We start from the raw sequence: 23,693 nt of genomic DNA, 5'->3' as shown, positions 1-23,693 counted from the left end.
TCTGCCAACCACTATGTCCTGCACCCACCTTTTTGCTTCAACATTATCAACATTTTGCCAGTATTGTTTCTTCTCCTACTTCTTTCTTTTTTTTTTTCTGAAATATTAAAGCTAATTATAGAAGTCATATAATTTACCTGTAGTTTTCGTATAGTTCTCTAATCTTAAAAACAAAACAAAACCCATGACCACAATATCATCTTTATAGCAAAATTACCAGTCATTCTTTAGTATCTAGTATCCATTCCAAGTTTCCAAATCTTTTATAAAATGAGTATATATTTTTATATAAAAAGCTAGTTTGTCTTAATTATGATCCAAACAAGGCCCACAAACTGCATTTGGTTAATGTCTGCCTTTCCAGCCTGCATTGCGACAGATCTCCCTCCCACTCTCCTCCTTTTGTTTCTTATGCTATTTATTTGTTGAAAAAAGAGATTGGATCATTGGTCTGTAGAATTTCCCATATTCTGATTTCGCCAATTGCTTCCTGGTGGTGTGATATAACATGTTCATTTCGTTCCAACATTTCCTTAAGCTTGTAGTTAATTATAGGCTTACATGGATCTACATTTTGTTTTTCTTTTCTTTTTTTTAAATTTGTGAGACTACTTTAGAAGTGATGCTGCATACTTCCTATTGTATGTTAGTGTGCATAGTCTGGTTGTCCTAGTGTTGGTAATGTTAAAATTGTTCACCTGGACATATTTTAAAATATTACAATATTACCAATTAATAATTAACATTTACTGGTTACTTACCATATACCAGGTGTTTTGCTGGTTGCTTTCTATATGGTTTTCTTACATTAAATCTCAGTACATTAACTATACTCATTAGATTTGCAAAAAACATACCAGAATTGGTTGGTTGGAACTCTATGATCTTCAGTTTATTTCTTGTAACACGGGATAATGATTCCTGCTGATTTATAGGCTTATTTTGAGGATTGATAATGGAAAGAACTTTGAAAAGTAGATCAGCCTACGCTACACTGTTACAACAGTAGTAACGTGAGTTAAAAGAAAAAAGAAAACACATAATAAGTAGCCACTCTGATTGTCGCCTCATTTATTCATCAGTTTTCTTGAAGGCACTTCAAGTGTCAGTCCTCCAGAAGCGCGATCTAGAGAGCAGAAGGCAAGCCATCAGTTCCAGGCACAGCGCAACAGTGAGGGTGGAGCAACTGGCTTCCCGGAACAGGCTGCGTCCTGCGGACCTGCTCATCCTCCACCGGGTGCGCTGTGGGCCCCGGCAGTCCTCGGGACAACGCTGAGCTGCCCGCTGGAGCTCTGCCGGGACAGCCGGGAGCGCAACTCTGCCAGGCCGCAGGTGGAGCGCACAGCCCTCGGAAGCATGAGTCTCCTACCCGAGCCAAGGCTTTGCGTTATAGAAGCGACTACTAGTTGGGTGGGTGGGGGTGTGTTAGGGGGTGGAGGGATTGAGCAAAAAGCAAAAGGGACTACTGGATATGGACTACAGTGGTGATTGCTGGGAGGCGGGGGGTAGGGTGGGGTGGGGTGGTGGACTAAATGATAGTGGAAAAAATACAAATTAAAAAAAAAAAAAAAAGCAGCAGCCATTACTGAGCTGCCTTGCAAAGAGGCAGGGGAACCGAGCGCGTGGCAGCCCCGAGCTCACTTCACCTGGCCTGGACGGGGGCGATCTTTCGTCCTAACGGCCTTTCTGTGCCCAAGTGACTTTTCTTCAGTAGGCTTCCCTTGCCTTCCTCCAGGACTCCGGGTTTTTTTGCCAGACTTGAGGTCGCGGGGGCGGGGTTCCAGGGCCATCTAGACTGGGCAGACAATGCGGAAACAGGAAGCTGTAAGACTGCTTGGCTGTGCTCAGAGGACGTGCGCGATGATGCGGCCCTCGCAGGGGGTTCTTTGCTTTCCGATCTGCCTTGTGTTGTGCTGAGCGCCCAGAGCAAGTAGGATTTTACGTGTATCATTGTAACCGTGCTGTAATATTTATGCTTCTAGCTTAATTGCTGTTTCTTGTCACTGAAAACTGGTACCTCCTTGCCCTTTTAAGATTGCAAGTTAACCTATTGAAAAACCCCTACAGTATTTTGGAGATCAGTTATTTATTTGCTGGAAAATCAGTATTACTTAAGTAAGACCCATGTTATTAAATCGTAGGGGTTTCTCACTTCCTAGTTTACTGTTGTAGATTGAAAACACATCTATTTTACAATATCATTTAAGATGAAAATTTTAACCAAAAATAGCCATTGACGACATTGTGGTAATAATTTATTTACGATAATGAGCAAGTAAGAGAAGAAATTACAGGTCAGTGCATAGTAAACATTTTTAATGCTTTTTTGGGGGGAAGAATTTAGGTACTCAAAACTTAAGTTAAAAATTAGTAAATGGATAAAATATTTTGCTCCCTATTATGAATTGCAGCTACTATTCTTATGTGTTGGGCAATATAGAATAATGCTGTATAAGTGCCTTGTATATATATTTTATACTATAATTTAAATGACCCATTCTTGAACAACAGCATGTCGGTCATTTTTCTTAGCTATGTGGTTCTCAGCTTCTCCTTCTCCTTCTCCTTCTTCTTCTTCTTCTTCTCCTTTCTTCTTCATTTTTACTTTTATTGTTGGTCAGATTCCTTATCTGTGTGCCACAGAGCAGCAGCTATGTGCCTTTAAGAAGTCATGCGTTTTCCAATTTAATATCAACTAACCAAGTAAAAGATTATTCAGCAACAAAACTCACACTTTCTGTTTTATTTCAGGTAAAAGTGTTCTGATTTGGGAGAGCACAAGCCAACTTACAGCTTTCTTTCTTAATACAGTCTCATCTACTAGTTACGTTCTTTAAAAGGGGAGAAGGTAACTCAGTGATAAACCCCTAAACCTAGGCTCCTAAGACTTTTTAAAACAAAATATATAAGTAGTGGATTTAGCTCTGAAAGAAAGCCCTTATTATGGGATACTGTTAGCTTGTATGGTTCTCTCTGTGTGTTTGTGTTTCCTTTAAAAAAAAATGTAGCAAAACCTACATAACATAAAACTTACCATTCTAACTATATTTAAGTGTACAGTTCATTGGCATTAGGTACATTCACATTGTTTTACAACCATCACCAGTATCCATTTCCAGAACTTTAATTTTCCCAAACCGAAACTCCATATTCATTAAATAAAAACTCCTCATCCCTCCTCCCCCAGCCATTGGTACCCACTATTCTACTTTTGCCTCTAGGAATTTGACTAGTTTCCTCAATAAGTGGAATCATCATAGTATTTGTCATCCTGTGACTGGCATATTTCACTTAGCACAATGTCCTCAAGATATATCCACTCTGTAACATGTATTAGAATTTCATTATTCTAAATTATAAACAATTATAGTAAAAACACATAAAGCTTACCATCTTGCCAATTTTTAGTGACATTTTTATAGCAGTTTTCTTATTGATTTTAAAGATTTCTTTGTATATGTTGGATAACAGTCCTTTATTAGACATATCTTTTACAAATATTTTCTCCTGATCTGGGGCTAGCCCTGTCATTCCCTTGAACCATCTTATTCACTTTTAAGTGTATAGTTTAGAGTTGAATATATTTACATTGTTTCCCAACTAATCTGCAGTGCTTTTCTGTCTTGCAAAACTGAAACTCTATGCACATGAAACTTCCCTTCCCTAGCCCCTGGCAACCTCCATTCCACTCACTGTTTCTGTGAATTTGACTACACTAGGTAACTCATAAATGGAATAATGCAGTGTTTGTCTTTTTGTGACTGGCTTATTTCACTAAGCATATGTCCTCAAGGTTCATCCATGCTGTAGCATGTATCAAAAAAAATTTCTTTTTCTTTTTAAAGGGCTGAATAATATTCCATTTTATAGAGATGTATACATATTACATTTTATTTTTACATTCATCCATCAACAGACACTTGTTTTTTTCCACCTTTTAGCTATTGTGAATAATGCTGCTATGAACATGAACATGGTTGTACAAATATCTGTTTGAGTCCCTGATTCCAACTGAGTATACATGTAAAAGTGAAGTTGCTCAATCATAGGGTAATTCTATTTTTAATTTTTTGAAGAACCACCATACTGTTTTTCCTACCAGCGATGCACAAGAGTTCCCGTTTCCTCATATTTTTGCTAATGCTCACTATTTTCTGTTTTTTTTTTCTTCTTTGCTGTTGTTGTTAATAACCATCCTGTCCTGTCTCTCCTGCCCCTGCTCCACTTCTTTTTTTCAAGTGTTTTGCCTGAGATCACACACTGGGAAATAACGGCTGGGATAGAGACATCTCCAGCTGCCTGGATTATGTGGCCTGGGTCTAGGGGAGAACCCAGGCACTATGAAACATTTCTGTGTACTTCCCTTTTAGAAGAAGGCTATTTTCTCCAAAGAGGCTCAGGGAAGATTGTCATTACTTTGCTCTTCACCAGAGAGGTACTGGAGTGTTTCCTTTGTAAGAGTCCAACACAAGGCTGGTGAGACATGTGTTCCGTGTACCTGTTTGACAGTCTTTAAATTCCGGTGTGGCCCTTTGATCAAAGGAAATAGGAACAACTTCTGTATTTTCTTCCTGTTCCTGTGATGTAGACTGTTAAGCATTTAAAAGCGATAATGGACCAAAAGAGCAGTAATAGACATAGTTCTAAAACAGTCATTCTCAACCTTCCTAATGCCGCAACCTTTAATACAGTTCCTCATGTGGTGACCCTCAACCATAAAGTTATTTTTGTTGCTACTTCATAACTAATTTTGCTACTGTTATGAATCATAATGTAAATATCTGATGTGCAGGATGTATTTTCATTGTTACAAATTGAACATAATTAAAGCATAGTGCTGAATCACAAAAACTATGTAATTATATATGTGTTTTCCGATGCTCTTAGGTGACCCTTGTGAAAGGGTCGTTCGACCCTCAAAGGGGTAGCGGCCCACAGGTTGAGAACCGCTTTTCTAAAATGTTTGGGGACATGAGACTAAATGTATGCAGTTAATGCCACAGACATTTATTGAGCACCTATTATTTGCAGGTACTGGAGAGGAGGAGGGATATGAAGATAAACAAGGCAAGGTCTCTGTCTGAGGGAGCTTAGAGCCCAGTGCAATAAGAAATGCATTGTATATCATGTCAGTACACACAGATACATATTCATAAAGATGGAGACAAAAGTTTTGTGAAATAAACTTTGCTATGCCTTGCCTTTACTATGTGTAGTATGGGTTAGTATTTTCTGTTGTTTTATTTTTTTAAATTCTAGTCACAAACCACCAAACTAATTTTATAAACCAGTAATGGGTCAATTTTAGCTTCTGGAAAAATTCTGGGATAGGTCACTAAGCTGTTTTAAAAAAAAGATTTTACTTATTTTTGCTTATTTTTAGATGTGGGAAAAGGGGTAGAGAAAGAGAGGGAGTGAAACATTGATGTGGGAGAGAAACATCGATTGGCTGCCCCTCGCATGGACTCAACCTGGGACCTGGCCCACAACCCAGGCGTGTGCCTGACCAGGAATCAAACCGGAGATCTTTTGGTTTGCTGGATGATGCCCAGTCCACTGAGCCACACCAGTCAGGGCCCAAGCTGTTTTTTTAGTCATCATCTGTGATGTTAGGGATAAGAAGTGTGAATGTGGTAGACATCAAAATGCCACAGATTCAGCACTTTAGTTCTTATAAGGACTTTTCAGGGCCTTTAATATAGAATCTAGTTTCCTTACAGACAAGTTAAGAAGGGTCCTGGGAGGCATGTGTCTGCCTTTTGATTCTAGGCAGACTGGACTATGGATGGGAGGCCTGTACAGTTTTGCTGCTGGGTTATCATTTGAGTTTACTAATACTGACAAATTGAACTTGAGGAGTAGAAACAATAACACTTTAGTAATTTTGCTTTTTGAACTCAAACCTGCTTATGCAAAGGAAACCTTCTAATATGGACAGAATTATTCATCACTTACAAGAAAGCAACATACAGAATACAGTTTTCATTTATATCTCCCATTTCTTGGTTTTATAGCCTAGTGATACAAGATGGATAAACATTTTTCTCCCCTGTATTTAATGATGAGGCAGGGAGAGATGGTTGCATTAGGCCTGAGTGTAGTAGCCATACTGCTCTGATGAAGGACCAGACCCTCCTTTCATTTCATTTGGAACAACACATTTTCTCTCCATTAGCTTGTAAGAGCCTGGGCGTGGAAAGGATAATAGTAATATTTAGTTATTTAGGCTCTGTAGCTGTGGTGATCTTAAATCATTGGCCTATTTGTTATGATTGAGATGAAGTTGAAGGTTTACTTTTAGTGAGGAAAGGGTATGGGGACTTCAGATGTGAAGCATTAGAAAGTGCATTTCAGTAAATGAGTGGAGAACACAGGTTTGGCCTCCAAATAGCCACAGCCTCTAGATTTCCTGCAATTATTGGCCTTTATTCTCTGCTGGTCTTCATTCCCCCCATCCTGATTATAGCTATTTGAATTATTGCATTAAGCTTGTTGGAATTCTTCAGATTGTAAAGTTTATTCTGTAATCCTGGCATACCTACCTCATAGAAAGATTTACTTTTTAAAAACACTTAAAAGAATTTTTAAAATTGATTTTAGAGAGAGGAAGGGAGAAAGAGGAGAGAGAGAGAGAGAAACTTTGATTTGTTGTTTCACTTATTTATGCATTGATTGGTTGCTTTCTGTATGTGGCCTGACTAGGGATCAAACCCACAACCTTGGTGTGTTGGGACAACACTAATCATCTGAGCTGCCTGGCCAGGACTAAAATAGTTTGTCAACATCATTTCTATCAATCTCCACAATATCAGCAGAAGTAGGTACTGTGATTTTCATTTTCGAGGCTCTGAAAGTGTCCATGGCTTGTGCAAGGTCACAGAGCAGGGCTGCAGGTTTGGTTCCTTGCGATTCAACATAGATTCCCTCTGTGACACAGGATAAAATACTGGAAGAGGAACAAGTGGCTGCTCTGAGGTTTTCTACTTTCTTGCCAAGAAAGGCTGGCTCATAACTGTTTGCCGTGATGGGCAAATGTTTTCAGTGCTCTTAACTGCTGGCGTTCAGCAGGTTTCCTTTAGCTGTGTCAGAAAATGAGGAAACAGTTCTGTCCCTGAGGTTGGCTTAAGGGTAAGCACAAGAAGAAGGTCACTTTATACCCATTTGAAAGCAACCATCAGGTAGGAGTGGATATCTTATTACCTGATATGTGACTTTGAATGGTGCCTGGCATGTTATCTTTGCAGTGCCATTTCTAGGAAGAGAATGGACTCCTTCTCCCACCCTCATCTGTCTTAAAAGCAACTCTGCATTTCAGAATAAAGGGGGATGATATGCTTTGGCCTTAACATTGAAGGCAATATTGGGAATACTAGTTTGACGAGTAATAAAATGAGTTTTGGATTGAGGAAGAAAAGTAGTTTTCCAAGATTTGAACAGAAGGACCTGTTTAAGGATTTGGTGCCAGAAATTGTCAAATATGGTTTTCACTCTGATGATGAGTTCTGTTTTTTTTTTTAAAGATAATCACATTATACCAGTGAGATGATTCACATGGTATTTAGAGTTTTCTCAAGAAAGTAAGTAACAGCACCAGGTAGCTTGCTTGCTCTCCCTCTTTCTCTTTCTTTTCCCCTTGGATAATTTCTATTTTCCTGTGGAAAGAAAAGTAGGAGTTTGTGAGAAGGGCCAGGGCTCTCCTAACCTTTGGTTTCTTTGCACAACGCCCTCTTTATCTAAGCTGACAAACTAGTCATTCTGGCAGCATTCAGCCAGAGGCAGTGGGCCCAGCTGAGAGGACTCTGCAGGATCAAATGTGCATGGGAATCAGGTCAGCGCAGCTGTGTGGCCTGTGAGTGCAAGCCCATGGCTTGCCACTTTGCGACATCTGTCCTGCACTTTTTGGTCCAAGGCAGCTGGAGGGCTGCAGTTTTGTGTCCTCTCTGGTCCGTGAATCTTACTGTGTTGGCTGCACTTGTGAGGGTGGCATCGTCTTCTTGGTTTCCAGACCATTCATCTCTCCTTACTGATCTTAGTCATCAGCCCTGAAACACAGTTCTCTCCGATTGAAGACATGGGTGTAGAAGAGCAATTATAAAGCTGCCATTCTGGTTTTCATCTTGGAAAACTTAGAGGCAACGTTCATGTATTAGAAGAAGTCTGCACCCAGCTCCAGAAGGTTGGGATTCCTTTCCTCTCAACTCATTATCTGTGGTCTAAGGAGACATTCTAGTTTTAGGATGTTTAAACTGCTGTTCTGGCCCCAGCTTTTAGGATTTAAGAGATTTTCAGGCTTTTTGAAAGAAAATGAAATAGGAAGATCAAATGGTTGTTTTCCATATCTTTTATTGAATCAAAATAAAGATGGTATTAAAGAATATATTCATTATTCCTTAGAGTCTCTCTTCTATCTTTTATAAATATCAGCCAAATAGAGAATCTATGTCCTTACACACACTGGTGAACGTTACTAACATTTATTCAATCATTCTAAAGTTTGATTGCAGATAGATGGATGACTTTCTTCTCGTCTGCATCATTAAGTACAAACCTTATAGGGTAGAATGATCCACAATATGCCTACACATCCTGAGCTGCCTGAAACAGTCTTACTTTACACCATGGCCCTGATTTTATTTGCATTAGTGCCACTTTTCACTCTCAAAGGTGTCCCCAGCTGGAAGATAAAGTATGTGTTGACTCCAATTAGGTGGCATGTGTGGTTCAACCTTAGAGACAATGGGTGATGAGGTGGTTCTAAGTAGAGAGGACGAGGTATGGCATGTGATCACTAACGGTGTGGACCTGGCTGATAAAGATACTGTGGATCTTTTGACTGGAATTCCAGTAAGAACAGTGATCCCAGGTTACATGCACAGCTGCTCCTGATCTCTCTGAGAGGTCATACTTAAAATCTAGCACTTGTGCACTGTTTCCTCTTTAATCTAGTACAGCACTTACTATATTTAATGCCATTTGAGTGCAGACTGAAGCATGATGAAGACTTCAGACACAAAGCCTTCATTTCACTCCTATCCTATCATTTCATCTGTTCTGAAAAGCCACAAAAGGGAGCGAGTACTTCCTAGCACAGCAGAACTGTCAGTGCTCTATTTGAATAACCCCAAAGAAAGTTCCTCATTTTATCCATTTTTGAAGGTATTTTTTAATATGCTTTACTGTTTATGATATTACAGTTGTCTCAATTTCTTTTCCCTTTGTTACCCTACACCCAGTGAACCCCCTTCCTCCAGTTGTTTCCCCACTTTAGTCCATGTCCATTGGTTGTGCATATAGTTCTTCTCGACATCTTCCTGTCTACTCCACTCTCTCCTACCATGCTTCTTAATTTCTGTACCATCTCCCTCCCTTTCCCCAATTCCTCCTCCCTACTGACCTGCCCCCAATATGTCCCCCGTACCTATAATTGTTTTCCCACTCTCATTGCCTACTTAGTCTGCCTTTGTTTCAGTTCCCTAGCTTCTGTTGTTGGTTGTTGTGATACAGTTTTCATTTTAATATTCAAAGTTTTGATCCTCTTTCTCCTAAACAAGTCCCTTTAACATTTCATATAACAGTGGTTTGGATCTGATGAACTCCTTCAGTTTTACTTTGTCCTGGAAGTGCTTTCTCTGCCCTTCTATTCTGAATGACAGCTTCGTTGGATAGAATAATCATGGTTGTAGGTTTTCGCTTTTCATTCCTTTGAATATTTCTTGCCAGTCCCTTCTTGCCTGCAGAGTTTATTTTGAGAAATCAGCTGAGAGTCTTATTGGGACCCCTTTGTATGTAATTCTCTTCTTCTCTCTTGCTGCTTTTAAGATTCTCTTTATCCTTAATTTTTGACATTTTGATTATAATGTGTCTTGGTGTGATTCTCCCTGGGTCCATTTTTTTTGGAACTTTCTGTGTTTCCTGGACCTGTAAGTCTATTTCCTTCCCCAAGTTAGGAAGGTTCTGCTTCATTATCTTTTCACATAATTTTTCAATTTCTAGTTCTTCTTCACCTCTGGCAGCCCTATGATTTGGATGTTGGCCCGCTTATAGCTGTCTGATAAGTTTCTGAGCCTCTCCTCATTTTCCTCACTTCTTGTTTCCTCTTTCTGCACTGGTTGACTTTTTGTTCCCTCCCTATGTTCCGATTTGTTGATTTGATCCCTGGTTTTCTTGCCTGCACCACAAGTTTCATATGTGTTTTTGTTCATTTCAGCAGGACTAGCCTTCATTCCTTCCCTGTCTTGTTTAAGATCTGATGTTAGGTCTGTAAACATTTTATAAGCAAAGCTCTGAACTGAGCCTCAGAAAGACTTCCTATCTGCTGCTTTGTTAGATTAGATATTTGCTGTCTGATCAGCTGCATCACTGGGATCTCTATCATGATCTGCACCATCCTGACCGTTTTGTTTACCTTTGCTTCCTGGGCAGGGCTGTCATACCTCCTATGCTATAGGGTGCAGAGCCCCGTGCATGTGTCACAGCCGGGCAACCTGTCTCACCACGCTGTGGTGTTTTCTGCGGGGGTGGGGGTCCAAGATGGTTTCCTGCCATTCACTCTCCGCTGAGAGACTGGGAGCCTCCTCCTCCATCCCCACCCCCTCCTGGTCTCACAGTCCAAGGAAATGGGGGTCTGCCTCCCCCGGCTTTGGAATTGTAAGCTGACAGGTCTGGTCTGCAGCTGGGGGTGCTTCCCAGGCGCTTCTCGCCTCCCCCTAAATACGGGTGTCTGTGCTTACCACTGTCCTGCCTCCGTCGCTGCTGCTGCCGTGGACAGCACAGCTTGAACTCTTCTCCTCGGCTTTGCCCCTCCTACCTGTCCGGACGAGCACCACTTCTTTATAACTTCATATGTTGGACTTCCATTTATTTTCTGGAACTTCTGGTTATTTCTGGTTTTGCGGTAGTTGTATTCCTTCTTAGTTGTGGAGGGAGACGGAGCGTGTCAGTCTAGGCCTCCACCTTGGCCGGAAGTCTCCTGTGTTTGTTTGCTTCCATGTCCCAGGGAGAGCTGTCGCTCCTACTACATTGTAAGGGGTGGAGCCTCAGGTATTCGTCAGTAATGGGTGACCAACCACGTTGTGGCGCTGTTTGTGGGGGAGGGGTCTGAGAGGGAACAATGCCGTCTGCCCAGCACTCGCCCCTTTTCCAGGCACCCCTCCCACTTCCACACTGGACTGGCGCCCCTCTAGCTGCTGCCCTGGCTGTTTGTCCCAAAGTGGGTGGGTCTGCGGATGTTCTAGGTCTATGGGGGCCCTTTAAACAAGTGGACTCTGCTGAGAGACCAGCAGTCTCTGCCTCCACCCCAACCCCCACTGGTTTGCACAGTCAAAAGAAATGAGGCTTGATTTTCTCTGGTGCTGGGACAGTGAGCTGTGCGGTCTGGTGAGGAGCTGGGAACGGTCTTCAGGTGTCCCTCCCTTCCACTGGCCTGCTGCTGTTGCCGCTGCTGCCACCACTACACCGAGTCCTCTCTGCCCCTCCTACCTGTCTGGATGAGTATTTCTTCTTTATATCTTTGTTTGCTGGACTTCCATGTAGTTTGATTTTCTGGAACTTCTGTTTGTTTCTAGTTTTGAGGTAGTTGTATTCCTTCTTATACCCTGGCTGGTTTGGCTCAGTGGATTGAGCGTCGGCCTGCGAGCTAAGTGTCGCTGGTTCGATCTTCCAGTCAGGGCACATCAGAGAAGGAAAACTCTGACTCCAAAAAACCTCCGCTGCCTTGCGGCATACTTCTTCAGGGGAAAGGCTAAGGGAGTAAACCCCGACAGAAAATCCGGAGCCGGAGTCCCTAAGGCGGTTTGACGTTGTAGTCAACACCGGCAACTCCTGCGGCGCACCTGAAGCCACGCTGTATTGACTCCGTCTTTCCCTTGGACCCTTCAGCTGCGAAGAGAGGGGGGGTCTGCTGCATGGGCAACAGCAGACCCTCCATATCACCCTGCCCAGGCTCTGTAGCTTCAGCTTCACTGGAGAGAACACTCCAGCGTCATCGCAAGATGTCGATTCAACACGGGAGGAGACAGATACCGTGTCACTCCCGAGTCGGACTGCACAACCATTCTCGGCGGTGCAGATAGACTCTTAAGAAGCTACACCATCGTCTCTCGAGACGGACGGCTGCCGACGATTCCTTCTTAGTTGTGGAGGGAGATGCAGCATGTCTGTCTATACCTCCATCTTGGTCAGAAGTCAATTTTTGAAGGTATTTTAAATTCTGGAGTTGGTTTAACATTTTTGATAATGGCTCAAAATACGTCAGCCCCAATTTTTTTTTCTTTGGGTGAGGTTTTAATTCCAAATATAGTGGTTGCTTATTATAGAACACCACAAAGGACTTTTATAGTGGCTGGGGCTTATCTGCAAATGTGAATAGCTCTGAAAACTGCATTTTGCAGAGATTATTTTAGACGCTACAAAATGAGTGTTCCTGATTCCTTCCTTGCCTATCAACCATAGGAAGATTCCCAGATTCATCTTTAAAAAATTTTTGCAGAAAAAGATCTCCTTTATTTAGGGCTCGGTTAGGATCTGTGGTTAGTCTCTCTCAGCCCCTCTGTCTTGCAAGACTTCTGAAGCTGCTCCCACAGCTGAGTGTTCAGTATCCTCCAGGTCACCATTTATTTTAAGATTCTTGTCTTGAGCCTTCGTTAAGGAACCTTAACTAGAATGTGACCTCTTATATCCTATCTCAGGCCATCCTTTTATTAACCTTTCTCTTCAGGTGTGTCAAAAATAGATGCTTTCAGGCTTGACTTGGGGTGGTGAACACACTCTATAGTGCACAGATGATGTGTTGTGGAATTGTGCACCTGAAACCTGTATAATTTTGTTAACCAGTGTCACCCCAATAAATTTAATAAAAAAGAAAAAAGATAAGTGCTTTCTTTATACAGTGCAAAGTTCATCCATGACTCAGATGAACCCATAAACATTTTAAAGGTTCCCATAGAAAAGCCAGTGTTCACATGTGTCTTATTACAGAAGGCCATCCAGAGTTTTAAGGCTAATATGCAGTTGAAAAGCCCATATTGTGAAAATATATATAATCTGCATGCCATTTGCAGAGATGACTCTGTCAGATCCTGTCCTCTGAGCCCACAGCCCAGAGCCTAGATTGGGATGTATTTCTTGGATCTCTGAAGCACACTGTGTGAATATTCACTTCTTTTGTGGAAAAGAATGTAGAAAAGTAATGTACTCACACCAACACATTACAAAGGGTTTATGATTTTTAAGGTCCTGGAGGGTGGTGGTGAATCCTTTTAGGAGTCAAATTACATTCAGGTAATATTTGTTGACTTTCCCTATTATGTCTACTACCTCAAGCATCCATCTGGTTTATTTCATTTAATGATTTCTCAAGTAGTGATAAAATTTTACCATTTTAGTGGCAAGGAATTCTGATAGCATTATTTTGGCATACCCAGTTGTCATTGTTATCCTTATCAGTAATCACACATACAGTATTATCATTGTAAGAGTAGAGGACAATTTGTTCAGTTGGGAATGTAGACAGAATTCTGTACCTCATTAGTTCTTAATCGAAGGGAACTAATGATAATAGCATTATTAATAATCATAATCCAATCCTTTCCCTTTTCCCTGTAGGTACATGGCTAAGACCTGGACAGCATCTGCACCTCATGGTGAATTCTTGATGAATCTGACTCTTGGTTGCTGGCAGCTCCTGGGCAGGAGAAATGGCTGCTACCAGATTTGGATTTGGCAGACTGAAATTTCATCTGTTAAAGAGGAGAAGTTTCTTGATGTTGAAACTCATAGCTGTTGTCTTTGCTGCGCTTTTGTTTTGTGAATTTTTAATCTATTACTTAGTGATCTTTCAGTGTAATTGGCCTGAAGTGAAAACTCCAGCTTATGGCAGTGAACACAAGACTCATAAACACGTCCTGAAAGCCATGTTTTTGGCTGATACCCACTTGCTTGGGGAAGTAAGAGGCCACTGGCTAGACAAATTACGAAGGTAGGAGCTAAAACAGGCATTTTTCTGAAATTCTGTAGGCAAAAAGGTATAGTTCTCTCCCCACAAATCAGGGTTAATGGCTTCAGGGTACTCATTAATTATTCTCCTCTCAAAGGAAAACATGGGATTTTGATTTTTTCTTCAACTTACTATTTACTGAGCATCTGTTATATACAAGGACCCAGAACTTGGAAGGCAAATCTAGGTTTGAGTCTCATGATTTTGGACAGGTTTCTAGGGTCCTGTGAGCCTATCTGTGCCTCCTTGTTTGTAACTGGGTTAATACGAGAAACTCATATTAACTTGTGTGAAGAAAATGTCCACAGCAATGCCCAGCAGATGGCTGTGGACAGTGAAGGTAGGTTTCCCTTACCCCTAGGCAGGATGGACACATAGTTGGTTTGGTGGACCCCTTTCACAGTCACTGGTGTAATTTTGAGCTCACTTGATTTTTGTCCACTCTGGGCAGCAGGAGGAGCAGAGCAGATCTGTGACTTTCTCCCTGGTGAGAGAATCAGTTCCTGTCTCTCCAACTTAGGCCTGCCCAGCATAGTCCATCTGCTTTCCCACAGAGGCTTTAAATTTTTTTAAAATTGTGGTGAAGCATACATAACATAAAAATTACTATCTTAAACATTTTTATATAAGTGTAATTGCAATTGTCCTTTTGTGACTGGCTTATTTCACTTAGCATAATGTCTTCAAGGTTCATCTGTTATAGCCTATTCCTGCAAGTAGGAATGTCCTTGGAGTGCTTTGGATATAAATAAACCTTATGTTGGGTGGCAGGGGGAGATGTGTGATGTCCCCTGGGGTGGGTGAAGAGGACAAGGTGAAATAATGGCATATGGAGGGGTGATATACTTTTCTTACTCATAGTTTTCAACCAGAAGAGGCATGACATAGAGAAGACCAGGGTGAGATTGAGCTTCTTTGTCCTTGTTTGTGTCTTACAAATTGAGCTTTATTTATGAGCAGTCCCCCAAGTAGTTTTCCATGTCCTGTTGCTCCTGCTGTTTCTAGATGCTTTCTTCTCCAGGGAAAATAGCATTAAGTAAAAAAATGCTGAGAATGTATTTTGAGAGGTATCTTGAATGAAGATGTACCAGGCAGCAGTTTTCATGGGGCCTGAAAAGTCCCCTCTGACCAAAGATTACTGTCCCTCATTTATATGCCCCAGGAAGGAACATTGCTCTTTTGCAGGAGGGTGGGGAGCAGTCAGGAACATGCCTTAAAAAGGAGGGAAGAATTGGGATCCTTAAGAAAATGACAGAGCAGAGCTGATTAGGGAGGAGAGGAGGAAGGTTGAGAAAGAACTGACATTTTTGAACACCTAGTGTGTGCCAGCACTTTACAAAATCTGTCTCATTTAATCTTATAACTATCCTGTGAAAGTAGATTTTTATTACCTTCATTTACCAATGAAGAAAGTAGGAATCAGAGAGTAGGCAACATTCTCAAAACTTCACAACTGGTTAGTGGGTAGAGCTGGGATGTTAAGCCATTAGTTATCAGGTTATAGATCCCAGGCTCTTCTCATTTGTCTCACCTAAAGGCTGATTACTTGTATGTCTGAAGGCTACAGGATTTACAATTTTGATATTGGCTAGTCTGTTTCTTTCATTGTCTCCCCTCAACTCTGAAGGCAAGAAATTGAGGTCCCTTCAGGAAGAAGTGAAAGTTAAGCCAGACGCTGCCATCTTCTCAGTGTGGTGCAAAATCAGTCTCCATTGGGCAGCTTTGGAAATTGCATTAAGCTTTGACCACTGGGGCTCTCATGACTGGGTGATGACTTTGAGGTGCAGTGTGGGGCCCGATCTGTGGGTACCATACAGGGGAAGGCAGCCTTTGATATATGTGAGAGGGGCAGCCTGACTCTCCTTGGCACCTTTGCTCTCCACATTTAATCAGATATGGACTCTTTGGCCCTTTCAAGCAGTAGATGGGAATGTTAGGGTGGGCTATGGAAGGAGAATAGTACCATTTAGTTCACCTTTTAAGTGGCCTATAAGACAGATGTAGGCTTCACCCAATAAACAGACTGATGACTTTTTCCTACTGACCTTTAGGGAATGGCAAATGGAAAGAGCCTTCCAGACGGCTCTGTGGTTGTTGAGACCGGAAGTTGTCTTCATTTTGGGGGACATCTTTGATGAAGGGAAGTGGAGCTCCTCCCAGGTAGGACCCTTTGATCCTGGCACCCAGATCCTACTTTTAGAGTCCTGTATAGGCAACCCAGAAAATGCATGAAGCAGTATCAGCTAGTGTTGGAAGTTCTGCTTAGTCTTTATATTAAAAATGTATAACTTGTTCTGAAGATTATTAGAATCTGTGTCTAATGCCAATCTTGAGTTAGGTTGACTAATCTTACATTTGTCTATGTAGGAACTAGGTAGATTAGTCAGAAATTACTTTGTTGGAATGCACATTCCCATGAACCTCTTGAAAAAGGGGAAAATTGCCAAGATGGATGCTAGTTCAATTGTCACCAAAATTACAGAATACACATTGAAATGTCATTTGACTTTACACTGTTATTTAACCACTAAATTATCAGAATTGTGCTACATAAGTTATTTGCTACTATCTTATTATCTTTCTTCTGAGGGAGAGGTACAGAAGGAGCCGTGGAGCCTTAGTGTGAGGCTCCTCTGCCTGGATTGAGGTGATGGAAAGAGAGGCTGTTCTTACCTTAGTGTGATCAATGCTTTGCTTGTTACGTTTCTGAAATTAATAATAATAAAAAAGAGTTCTTGTGGCTTATTTAAAAATGTTTAGTCATTAATGATTTTTTAGAAGATATTAAAAATTCATTGGTATTTAACAGGACAATCCAAAAGCTGTACAAAGAAAGTCTTGGTCTAGCTATGATAGAAACCCACTGTTTTTGTTTTTTTTTTCAGTTATTCCTTTTGAGGCTATTTTATTTTATTTTATTTTTTTTATTTTTTTCCAGCTTTTCTTTATTGATTATATTGTTACAATAGTTCCAATTTTCTCCCCTTTACTCCCCTCCACCCAGCATCTCCCTCTCCCAGCAATCCCCCCCCCCCAAGTCCATACCTATGGTTCATAAAAAATAACTATCCCTCCCTCTCAGATATTAAGACCCTTTGTAATCTTGTAAAGGACAATGGGCGAAGGTCTCAAGCTCCTCTAGCTGCTTCAAGCTGGACATGGTCGTCGTCCTACCTACCCTTGAGAAACCCACTGTTTTTAGGGTTGCAATGTTTGTTATGATCTAGTTCAAAATTAAATATGAAGTAATGGAAATGCTATATGTAAAAAAACAACTAGTTATAAAATTAGATTGGATATATATGTTGGTTTTCCAAATTTAGGGCAACATTTTGTGTTTTTCTAATTTTATGCTATTCTGATTTTATATTATTCTAACTTTAAATATTATTTGTTAAAGTGAAGTCTTTGTAAATGTATTGAAGGAATCTCTACACAGCATGTTTTCCTGGGTTGGGCCATACTTAAAGCTTTTAGGATGAAGCTGATTACTGTTCAACTAGGTATTGTCTGCCCTAGAGTATCCAATAGATGTTTTTAAGCTTAATAAAAATAAGAGCTATATAAACATAATCCTCAAGATTTAATAGTTATATTTTGTTTTCTCCCATGTCATCAGGTCTCAATTCCTCAGTTGTGGCCACAGGGAAATGCTAATACTGAAGCTATTCTTGTCCTTGTCTTGATGGAGACACATGAGTTCATTTGACATTTCCTAAGAGCCTGTTCTTATAACATGTCCAGATTTGACGTGATTCTCAAGTTGGGGTTCATGTGTCATCTTCAGGAGATCTTGAAATAATAGCTGTATGAACCAAGTATTTGGGGGGTTGCCAGTTAATGTGTTAAGATAGGGAGAGCATTTAATTAAAATTTGGCATCAAATTAATTAAAATATTGTTAGTTTTGGAAAAAGAAGTTTGACATAGAATTAGAAGTTCTAAGATCTACATTAGCTTTATGAACAGGCAATTTGGACAGGGGAATTAGCTTCTCACCGTCAAATAGGGAGCCACTGGGAGAAGAAGCTTCTTCAGGTCTTAGCAGTGACCTTTTATCCTGCAGGCCTGGGTGGATGATGTGGCGAGGTTTCAGAAGATGTTCAGACACCCGCCTCATGTGCAGCTGAAGGTGGTTGCTGGCAACCATGACATTGGCTTCCACTACCAGTAAGCATTTCACCAAAGTATTGCATCATGAGCACTCTTATTAACTACAATTTTGAACCTGCCACAATTGAGGTGAAAGCCTTATTTAGGCCGTGTGGAGGAAATTTGTGTAAGATGTAAGCTCTGGAATGTAAGCTCCACAAAGGCAAGGATTTTTGCCTTGGTTCATTGTATACCTTCAAAAAATCTCTTAAATGAATGATTTGTGTGTTCCCTTGGGTGATTCTACTTGAAACTTAACCTTTTATGTCCAGTTATTTTCTTTGGGAATTGGAAGACAAGATGATTTAGACTTAATAGCTAATATTTATATAGTGCTATGTGCCAGCCTGGGTTAAGCACTTTACTTCCATACATTAACTCATTTAATCTATACCATGCTCCTATTATTTTACCCATCATACCTGTAAGGAAATGGAGGCCCTGGGGACTAAGTCACTTGCCATATAGGCCTCACAGTTAGTCAGTAGTGGAGCTGAGAGTTGCAGCTTGGTAACCTGGGGCCAGCTGGAGCTGTGGACTAACAATGCTAGTTGGGAGCTCAAATCCTGAGAGGTATTTGTGTGTGTGTGTGTGTGTGTGTGTGTGTGTTCATGATAACTCTAAAGAGGTTTTAAAATGGCCTATTCTGAAAAATGGTTCTTTTTACAATTTGAATGTAGGATGGACACATATAGAATAAAACGATTTGAGAAAGTTTTCAACCCTGAAAGGCTGTTTTCATGGAAAGGAATTAAGTGAGTATTATTTGTGAATTTTTATGTCTTTTAGTCCTTGGAAACTTAATTTTTCAAAGATGACTGCCATACTGGGTCAGACTCATGGTCTGGCCTGGTTTATAGTCTCTGGGAAAGGTGCCCATGCTGTCTTCACCGATGGTCCCCATCAGAGTCGCCACACTAGTTTTCCATAGCAGTCTACAGGACTGGGTTACGTGACTGCCTAACCACCAAGGGAATTTTATTCTTTCTGTTAGCACTGTCTCAGGGTGATATAAATTTCATCAGTCCACTTTGTAAAGGGGTATTTTTTATTTGTCCAAAATTTACTTATTTCCCTTTATAAAGGATGTCCCTGTGGTTATGATGTCTAGGATCTGATGGCAAGTGTGCTCACTGTGCTCTGCAGCTCTGTGCCTAACCCCTCACTCCCAGCAGCCTTGATTTTTTAGATCAAAGCTTCCTAACCCTTTAGTGTGACCATCAGCACCGGCTCCCCCTCTGCAGGACAGTTTTTGTGCCCATCTCTGCCTCTGGATCCTTTCTAGTCTGTGTGTGTGTTTGCAGCACAGTGGATCAGGCAGTACTTACACACTATTCTAGCTGCAGACTTAGTGGAAAGAGGAAAGGTGGGAGAAGAGGTTTTTCCCTATTTTGATCATATCCTTCTCATGGTATCCAGTACTCTGTTAGCTTTGGCCAGAGCAGTTCACTGGGCCCATCAGCTGATAAGATCTATAGGAAGCTCCCAGAGAACAAGTTTCAGTGAGTTCTCCAAAAATGCTCGCTCATTTCCTCCCTTTGCCTGTAGAGCAGTCTCTAGTAGTTTTCTTTCCTGAGTCATAACGGAGACTTGACACAGTTTCTCCTTGGGCATAGAGATTAATAAATTTTAATTAAACACATTGATCATATTTCATATCATTTAATTAGTCAGCTCCTCATATCTAAAATTCTTTAAATTTCAAGCAGTCTTTATGATAGGTACCTTCTTCATGCCCATTGATATGAGTGTAGGAAATAAGAGTGTATTTAATGGGAGTTTATAGAAAATATAACTAAAGTAGTTGCAGAGGAGAACCATAATTGACTTTATTTGGGATTATCCATACCAGTCAGCTCTAACTAGCACCCCACTCCCCGCCCCTGCCTGTTTGCCAAGTACACAGACATTACTTAACATTGCCCCTTGTTCACTTTATATAATAACAGTATCTAACATTCACTGAGTACTTTCTACTGGCAGCCTCTATTCTGTTGTATTATTTCATTTAATTCTTACAATGACCTGATGGTGTGGGTGTACTATTTATATTCGCATTTTGCAGATAAGGCATCAAGAGGCTAAGTAACTTGCCCCAAGAACACAAGGTTCGATGCTGAGCTTAGTGGTAGTCTGTCCTCAGAGCTTCTGTACTCTTGGATTTCACAAGTTCTGGGTTACAGATCCTTTTACCATGTGTTGGACTCCACTGCCAAGAATGCTATTTTGTTTTCTTAGTATCAACTTCTGCCTACAAACACAGATTAGTTGAGTTGAGATTTAAAGCTGTTCTGAGGGTTTCTTCACACTGTGGATGCCTAGCTTTCATTTCGTGGGACTAATATTGCAAGAAGAATACACACAGAAAGCCCTCTGACTCTCTGCTTGCTCCCAAATGCCTCAGTTTTGTGATGGTCAACAGCGTTGCATTGGAAGGGGATGACTGCAATATTTGCTCTAAAGCAGAAGCTGAACTCATGGAAATTTCTCACAAACTGAATTGCTCCCGAGAGGTAGGAGATCATCGGAATAGCACAGTTCCTTCTGTTCTGGCATGTTCTAATGGCACAGCGACTTGGAGCACCTTGTGTTTTTGTCAGTCTCTCTGCTCCCTCTTCCCTTCCTACCATGCATATAATGGGTTTGCTAAGTTATACGGACTGATATCTGACCAGCAGGAACAGCGCTCCAGCCACTGTAAGGATGGGCAGCTGCTGCCGGCATCAGCCCCGGTCCTTCTGCAGGTGAGGTGGGGAGAAAGCAGCTCCATGTATTTGGCAGAACCACCCAAAGACTCATGAAGTCACGGCTGACTCCTCTCTAAATCCTGGACAGCATTTTCCGCTTTACCGGAAAAGTGACGCTAACTGTTCTGGGGAGGACGCCGCACCTCCAGAAGAAAGGAGCATTCCCTTTAAGGAGAGATATGATGTGCTTTCTCGAGAGGCCTCACAAAAGGTTTGGCAGTGTACCAGATTCTAAGCGAAAGGCAGATGAATTGTGTAGTTTTGACCAAGGGACAGAGGACAGGATTTTGGCAGTATCTCAGATTTTTGTATCATTGTTTTGTTCCTCCCCATCCACCTAGTAAATCCACTTCTCTTTCCTAATATCCAGTTAATAATATCCTTAGCTATTCGTTATTCAAAGTTTTTCCACCAACTTAAATGTATTTGGAAGTGTAACTGGAACTTAAGAGTTAAAATTTTAGGGACTTAAAATGCTCTTTCTTATGTATATATATTTGTATAATATGTATTATATATAATAAAATATAAATTTATAAAATAAATTTATAAAATATTTATAACAATAATGAAATCTGGGATGAGAGGAATAGATTATCTCTAGGAGCTTGAACTTACTTTTGATAGAGTCTAAACAAACCAAAGGAGTTCAAAGAAAAATCAAAACAGTCCTGTGAAGTAGGAATTTCATGTTTAACTTAATGAAATCAGCAGTTGCTTAGCAGGGCTCTGTGCAAGCACTAATCGCCTTTTGCTGTCCCCTGCATGTGGTAGCTGCTGTGGTGGCTTCAGCCTCGCCTGGTCCTGAGTGGCCACACGCACAGCGCCTGTGAGGTGCTCCATGGGGCAGGAATCCCTGAGATCAGCGTGCCGTCTTTCAGCTGGAGGAACAGAAACAACCCCAGTTTCATCATGGTAATATGAACATTTATTTTCATCTCAAAGCTATCATAAGTATTTAAATCAACACAGTAATCAACTATTAATTGCTGCAATCTGTAAAAATATACAAAAGTCATAAATAAACTTCCCCCACTCCACATGCACTTAGCTGGTCACACTGCCCCCTGTCTCAACACCTTCCTGGCATTATTCCAGAGGGGTAAAGGGAGGAGCGGCTTACAGAGTGTTTTATCCTTCAGGGAGGACAATGTCCTCTGATATTAGATTCTCTGTGTTTAATTAAGGAAAGCGGATCATTGCTTCATTGGCTATACTCAGCCATCTTGTCTTATTTTCCAAATGTGCCCATTTACTCTGGTAGAAGACTGCTACAGCTCTTACAAGTTATTTAAGGATGTTGTTTCAATTAGTGATCACCTGATGTTTTAGCTCCTTTCTTTTGCCTTTGGGTTGCAGCTTCTAGTTCTTAATGCTTTTATGTCAGGTACTTCTACTTCATAAGAAGATGGGGAAAACCTCTTGTTGTCATATATAAAGTAGTAAATGACAACATTCCCCACTATGATTCCACACAGCAAAAATGTCTACCAAAAAAAAAAAAAAATCTCATTGAGATGCCTCTAGCACACATATATCTAGGTGACAGATTGCTTATTTTAGCATCAAGTGGCATGAAAAGTAGACTTGTATTCTTGTTCCTTGATGACCATTGCTCTACATTTCCATGCCTCTCTGAGTAGCTTCCAGGTATGCCCACTGTATTTTAGAGGAACCCTTGATTTCCCTTCTCACCACTGCTTGGGTAGGCTGGAGGCTGTGACCCCATGAGTCAGGTGAGGGGAGCCACTTCCCTGCCTCACCTAAGTAAGCCAAGAAAGCTGCTTTTCCTCCGTTGTTTCAAAGTCTGATTGCTATGTTGAGCTGTGCATGGAGCTCTCACTGCAGCATAACATTCTCATTTCCTTTCCAGGGCAGCATGACGCCCACAGAGTATGCCCTGGCCAAGTGCTACCTTCCCTTTGAGGACACGGTTCTGATCACATACTGTGGAGCAGCTGGGTTCCTTGTGGTCATTATATTAGTTGACCTTGGACTTCTAGCCTCGCCTTTTCTTTTTGGTTGTAAACTGCTCAGAAAATTTAAGACAGTGTGAAGAACAGGAGATTTTTTGCATTTAGCAATAAATATCAAAGCCAAAGAAACTGAATATCAGGCAGTACTCATGTGAGATGAGACCAAAGTAGACTGTCTTTATGCACATCATAGAAATTCTAAGTCATGGGTGCAGATTACTGCAGAATAAATAGTTGATTGTACTGTTCTCATGCTATAAAAATGGAACATGTAGTCTACGACAATTGTGTTTTCTCATTTTATCAAATATATGTATAATCAAAGATTGTATCTGTACAATATGTAAACGCTAGTAATGTCATCACTTGCATGCACTAGACAGTCCTTCCTTCCCCAGGATGGAGCCAGTAGCCCTGGAGCACATTTGAGATTAGGTGTACACAAACCAAACATTGGGTTTTCTTCTGTCCTCCTAAAAAGTTATTCTCAAATTCCTATATATTATAAAGCTGTACACTGAAAATAAATGGACAGGTGCTACAGGCAGGAATACATTGTTTACATAGACTTTTGTGCTTCTGTGCCAAATTAATGGAATCAAATTTTTAGATAAGTGTAATTTTCTCTTCAGCAGACTGAATTGTTAAGTCTGAAGTTAATGCCTGTTAATGATCAAAGTAATCATGAAAAATGGACTAGGAAGTGGCTTTGATATTTAAAAATAAATATCTTGATAATTTTTAGCCAGATAAAATTTATTTTGTATATTTTCTAAGAGTCTAATTCTTTTTTCATTCAAACTTTTTTTTAAAAAAGAATTTATTT

At 40.7% G+C, this 23,693-nt stretch overlaps 1 protein-coding gene and 1 long non-coding RNA gene across 6 annotated transcripts; one reads left to right on the top strand and one right to left on the bottom strand.

Moving 5' to 3' along the window:
* Positions 1-1,056: 1,056 nt before the first annotated feature.
* LOC150002922 (uncharacterized) lies at positions 1,057-1,844 on the bottom strand. The gene is made up of 2 exons (XR_016512730.1): positions 1,647-1,844; positions 1,057-1,126 (listed from the first exon to the last, which is right to left on the bottom strand). It is a non-coding gene; the product is annotated as an uncharacterized LOC150002922 (long non-coding RNA).
* MPPE1 (metallophosphoesterase 1) lies at positions 1,231-23,693 on the top strand. 5 transcript variants are annotated; one of them, XM_090285830.1, is made up of 10 exons: positions 1,231-1,332; positions 13,603-13,975; positions 16,045-16,153; positions 18,059-18,162; positions 18,825-18,899; positions 20,549-20,657; positions 20,820-20,888; positions 20,980-21,102; positions 21,666-21,806; positions 22,765-23,693. In XM_090285830.1, exons 2-10 carry the CDS (start codon positions 13,695-13,697, stop codon positions 22,945-22,947), a joined length of 1,194 nt encoding a protein of 397 aa, XP_090141956.1. In that variant the 5' UTR covers positions 1,231-1,332; positions 13,603-13,694; the 3' UTR covers positions 22,948-23,693. The 5 variants fall into 5 exon arrangements, with proteins under 5 accessions (XP_090141956.1, XP_090141953.1, XP_090141957.1 ...); XM_090285827.1 differs by having other exon boundaries at positions 1,231-1,410; XM_090285831.1 differs by lacking the exon at positions 1,231-1,332 and adding an exon at positions 1,764-1,930 and having other exon boundaries at positions 20,823-20,888.

Source organism: Furipterus horrens, unplaced genomic scaffold (assembly GCF_987537825.1).
Source record: "Furipterus horrens unplaced genomic scaffold, mFurHor1.1.pri manual_scaffold_8, whole genome shotgun sequence".
NCBI classification, from domain to species: Eukaryota; Metazoa; Chordata; class Mammalia; order Chiroptera; family Furipteridae; genus Furipterus; species Furipterus horrens.
Note: the sequence above shows the minus strand (reverse complement) of the source record. Positions and strands in the feature narration are given on the sequence as shown.